Source organism: Pinus tabuliformis, chromosome J, assembly GCF_031772625.1.
Source record: "Pinus tabuliformis cultivar Carrire ecotype Pingquan chromosome J, CPIR1, whole genome shotgun sequence".
NCBI lineage: Eukaryota > Viridiplantae > Streptophyta > Pinopsida > Pinales > Pinaceae > Pinus > Pinus tabuliformis.
Window position 1 is genome coordinate 894,546,536 of NC_142295.1, and position 5,541 is coordinate 894,552,076.

Sequence of the window (5,541 nt, forward strand, 5' to 3'; positions counted from 1 at the left end):
CTTTGGCTATAGCTTTCCCATTGAGCAACTTGGTAGCTTCATAGTCATGAACAACAATTTATATGCAATATTAATTCAATAATTAATAAAAAATAGTGTAAGGCACCCTAAATCAATTTCATTTCTACTACATCTCTACATTTCATTTAGATTTGCCCATTCCATGTCCTGATTGTTCCTCAATTTATGCCTTACGGCGTTTCCTTTGCAACATTTGGTGCAAATGCTAGTTATAGTTACGCCGTAAGGCGTTTCCCTCTGGGAAGAACTCCTTTATATGACACCGTGTCTTATTTTCGACCATTGATCTGATGTGTTAGACGATTAAAAGAGATTGTGCCGTTGGATTGAAATTTTAATCAGCGCTGGTTGAACTCCCTGGTTGAATAGACCGCTTCAATTTTCTGTCCGAGTGCAAAGATCTGCGGCCCCTGAGCGGAATTTTGGATTCCCTCAAACCATGTATGCTAATTGCACAAGTCTGGTTTGAATGCTAATTGCACAAGTCTAGACAATGCAAGGATGGTGTTTGATAAAATCTCTGCACGGAATCTGTTTTCATGGTCCACGATGATTGGAGCGTATGCCAAACATGGACGCTCTGAGAAAGCCCTTGCTTTGTTTTATCAATTGCAGTGTGAAGGACTGGAACTGGAGTCTTTCGTTTTCCCCAGCGTTCTCAAAGCATGTGCCCATCTACGGGCTCTGCAACAGGGAAGAGGAATCCACTGTTATTTGATTAGAAGGGGATTTCTGTCAGATATTTCTGTGTGTAATGCTTTAATATATATGTACTCAAAATGTAGTAGTTTTGAGGCTGCGCAGCGTGTGTTTGACAAAATGCCTGTAAGAGATTTGGTGTCCTGGAATGCCATGATCACAGGCTATGCTGTCGATGGGTTTGATGCCTGTAAGAGATCCCTGAGCGGAATTTTGGATTCCCTCAAACCATGTATGCTAATTGCACAAGTCTAGACAATGCAAGGATGGTGTTTGATAAAATCTCTGCACGGAATCTGTTTTCATGGTCCACGATGATTGGAGCGTATGCCAAACATGGACGCTCTGAGAAAGCCCTTGCTTTGTTTTATCAATTGCAGTGTGAAGGACTGGAACTGGAGTCTTTCGTTTTCCCCAGCGTTCTCAAAGCATGTGCCCATCTACGGGCTCTGCAACAGGGAAGAGGAATCCACTGTTATTTGATTAGAAGGGGATTTCTGTCAGATATTTCTGTGTGTAATGCTTTAATATATATGTACTCAAAATGTAGTAGTCTTGAGGATGCGCAGCGTGTGTTTGACAAAATGCCTGTAAGAGATTTGGTGTCCTGGAATGCCATGATCACAGGCTATGCTGTCGATGGGTTTGATGCCTGTAAGAGATTTGGTGTCCTGGAATGCCATGATCACAGGCTATGCTGTCGATGGGTTTGTGGATGAGGCCTTGAAGCTTTTTAGGGAAATGAGGTTAGTGGGTGTGAGGCCTGACATGATATCATGGAATGGGATGATTGGAGGGTTTGTTCGGAGTGGACATGGTGTGGATGCCATGCAGCTCTTTTGTAGCATGCAAATGGCTAGTGTAAACCCCAGTTCGGTCACCATTGTTGAGATTCTCGCAGCATGTGCTGAGGTACGAGCTGTGCATGTGGGAAAGGAAATCCACGGTTATGTTATCAGACACCAATTTGAGGTAAATGTTCATATTGAAAACGCTCTAATAGATATGTACAGGAAATGTGGTTGTATCCAATATGCACGGCAAGTGTTTGACAAAATGTCCCCAAGAAACACAATTTCATGGAATATGATGATTGCAGGATACTTCGAACAGAGACATGTTGATGAGGCTATGAAGCTTTTTCATCAAATGGAATTGGATGGAGTAAAGCGGAGCACAGCTTCATGGAATGCAATGATTGCGGGTTATGCTCAGAATGGGCAAAGTAATGATGCCTTTAAACTCTTCCAGCAAATGCGGCGGTCAGGGGCTAAACCTACCTCGTTCACATTCGGAAGCATTCTTCTAGCATGTGCTAATTTAGCAGCTCTAGACCAAGGCAGGCAAATACATTCTTACATAATCATGACTGGATTTGAGTCAAGCGTCTTTGTGGGGAGTGCTTTAGTAGACATGTATGCTAAATCCCAGTGTTTAGGTAATGCTCTTCAGATTTTTCACAAAATGTCTGAAAAAAACACAATTTCATGGAATGCAATGATTGCTGGATATGCCCAGAATGACCATGGCAGCAAGGCGCTGAAACTCTTTCAGCAAATGCAATTGGCAGGTGTAAAACCAGATGTGATTTCCTGGAATGCCATGATTTCAGGTTATGCTCAAAATGGGCGCGGCAACGACGCATTGAGACTGTTTTGTCAAATGCATTTAGCAGGCATAAAACCAAACGCATTTACGTTTGGGAGTGTTCTTTCGGCTTGTGCAAAACTTGCTGCTCTGGACCATGGCAAGGAAATTCATGCATACATTATCAGAAGTGGATTCGAGGTAGACAAATTTGTAGAGTGTGCTCTAATAGATATGTATGCCAAATGCGGAAACATTGAAAATGCATATGGAGTGTTTAATAAAGCATCTGGAAAAACTGTGATCTCTTGGAATTCAATGATTGGGGGGTCTGCCATGCATGGGCATGTTGAGGACGCCCTTTCTACGTTTCATAAGATGCAGAAGGCTGGCGTAAAACCAGACCATATCACTTTCGTCGGTGTTCTGTCCGCATGCAGTCAGGCAGGCTTAATCCACGAAGGTTGGCAATACTTTGATTGCATGAAAAACTATAACATCACACCTCGCCTGGAGCACTATGCCTGCATGGTTGATCTTCTCGGCCGTGCTGGACAACTCAATGAAGCATATGGCTTCATAGGGCAGAACCTTGATGTATCCCGGGGCACTGTGTACATTATCTGTATCTTCATATAGGTACAAAGGATTGCATTTGCACCATTTTCAAATTGTTTTATATTTTAGACCCGGTGCCATCTGAGAAATGGACCAAGCTGAGTATCATGATGTATATTTTGTATAACTACGACACATTTGGTGTGGGACTGGCTCTCTTTCCCAAGGGTAATAATCAAATTGTAAATCTCTCCTTGCAGAAAGTTTAAAGACCTGGTTGCCCTTGTGTTGCAAGGAAAGAAACTCACTGATCATTACCTTTTTATAATAATCACCAAAACAAAACAAAGTAGCTTCTATTCAACTACTTCCAGGAACCCATTATTGACAGCTTGTTTTCTAAGTAAAATCTTTGTCATGTTCTTTATTTTACAGAACTGCAGACTGTGGATGAGGGTCTCTACCTTTCTTGATCATCACTGTCCCGCTTAGGCTCATCTTCGTTATTCTCTAGTACCTCAAGCAGGTACCCAAGATGATCGGTTGAAGGAAACTTGTTGAGATCTGCATAAGAGGATGAATGAAATTACTTAAATGCAAAGTGACAGTCTCTAGAGAACATGTCTTGAATAAGTGGGTATCCTAGGTTTACCTTTTGATGCCTTGGATTCTATTTCAAACTGTGGGAATCCATTAGTGAATCTATTCTCGAGGGGGTGAGAAACAATAATAGTTAGTGATGTTGTAGGTACATTTGGGTAAATATCCATTTCTTTCTTTACACCAGCTCTTTCCTTAGGAAAATAAATGTCATTTATAATCAAGCCTTCATAAAACTAGCTGCTATCATATTTCAGGTATCTGGCTCCAGAATATTTCATGTATGGCAAGGTTAATGAGAAGATGGACGTGTATTCCTTTGGAGTAGTTCTTCTAGAGCTAATAACTGGAAGAAAACCAATCAATGACAAGAATCCTAAAGGCCAAGAAAGCTTAGTTATGTGGGTAGGGCTCTAGTGTCCTTGCTTGTTTTGTATTTGATAATTTTGGATTCTTTTGGTTTCTTTGTCTTGGTTCAGAATCTTAATCTCTTGTAAATTTCAAAATTTAGGCAAGGCTTCTTGTTTTGTATTTGATAATTTTGGATTCTTTTGGTTTCTTTGTCTTGGTTCAGAATCTTAATCTCTTGTAAATTTCAAAATTTAGGCAAGGCCATTACTGGCAGCTGGCTCTGTAAAAGAACTTGCAGATCCACTTTTGGAAGATGCTTATGACATGAGGAAGATGAAGAGAATGGTCATTGGTTCAGCATGTTGTCTGAGACAGGCAGCTTAGTTTCGACCTCGAATGAACAGAGTAATTACTCTTATTCTCATTAGTTTCATATATATGTTTCAGTTTCTGAACTTATGTCAAATTTAGTTGCTTGAAGACATTTCCTTTCCTGTGAGGAGTTAGTGCTAGAATTGTTTTTTCCCATAACGAAGAATGGCACATGAAATATCGAGTTGATATCCTTCTGACATAGAGTAAAGGGTGTTTAGACCTAGTGTTTAGGGTTGTAATCTAAACATTTGTTTAGTAGTTCAATTTGTAAAATCATCACCCTTAAATAGGTTAGCCCTAAATGCTGATGGTGGATTATGGCAAAATATTCAAAGCCTCAATTGCCAATAATCTATTTTTCCATTAATGAAATATAATATTCTTTGAATATTAGCAAAAGAGATTACATCATATCTCAAACCAAAGCTTCAGTATGCAAATTACCCCTCCCTGAATAGGCAAGAAGAGCCAGCATATCTGCGTTCGCTCCAATATCAAGAGAGTATATAGCTTTCCTGAGAATCACTATCCTAGCTGAAATCTGGATTGCAAGATTTGAATTGAAAGCTTTGGTTTCCCCAAATAAAGTGGCTTACCTTTGCATTAAACTGACTTTGTGAAATTTCAAACAATGGATAAATGTTAATGTAAGAACGTGAACTTATTCTTCCTCATTGTTTGTCTGTAACTTATTATTGCAGACTTTGAAATTACTACGAGGAGAAGGAGATGACCTACCTTATTGGACCAAGAGGTAATTGACAATGTCCATGGAATTAGATGAATTGATTGAGGATGAATCTGGAGAAAACTCTGGGAGTTGTGACATCCAAACTCATCTATCACTTGCAATGCTTGGAGTTGATGATGATTTGGTATCAAACAGTAGTCCAGATCAAAGTGTAAATCTTGTACATGAGAGCAGAGCATTGGAAGATTATTTCTATGGACATTATAGCCGTTCAACAAGCTTTGATTGATTTAAATCTACTTCTCTGAGCTTCATAATTTTTCTTACTCCTTGCTTCTGTAAAAGCTTAAATATTTTATACTTGGTGTATTACTGTGAGCCAATGCCACTACTTAGCTATGTTCAATTTCAATCACTCTCCATATTGGCTGAAGTTGTGTCTGAAGTTGAGTGGAGTCCATGTAAAGTCCCTTGCCAATTCCTTGTATAAATGTGAAAGCCATTAGTGGTCACTCGTTTTGGTGACCCACTGGTGCTCACTAGAGCTGAAAAATTTTCTTGTCCTTGCCTTTGGAGCAATTGTATGTATGTGGAAGGAAAAGCAATTATGATATCGCTATTGATATGCCAAACCATTGTTATGTACTTTTTTAGGTCTG

General features: G+C 39.7%; 1 protein-coding gene and 1 pseudogene across 1 annotated transcript; both read left to right on the forward strand.

Annotated features, from left to right (window-relative positions):
• The first annotated feature begins 522 nt into the window (after nucleotides 1-522).
• LOC149229558 (pentatricopeptide repeat-containing protein At4g25270, chloroplastic pseudogene) lies at nucleotides 523-975 on the forward strand (annotated as a pseudogene).
• Nucleotides 976-986: 11 nt separating this feature from the next.
• Nucleotides 987-4,200, forward strand: LOC149229559 (pentatricopeptide repeat-containing protein At3g16610-like). The gene is made up of 4 exons (XM_089381067.1): nucleotides 987-1,232; nucleotides 1,348-2,921; nucleotides 3,723-3,870; nucleotides 4,072-4,200. Exons 1-4 carry the CDS (start codon nucleotides 987-989, stop codon nucleotides 4,198-4,200), a joined length of 2,097 nt encoding a protein of 698 aa, XP_089237193.1.
• The last annotated feature ends 1,341 nt before the right edge of the window (nucleotides 4,201-5,541 follow it).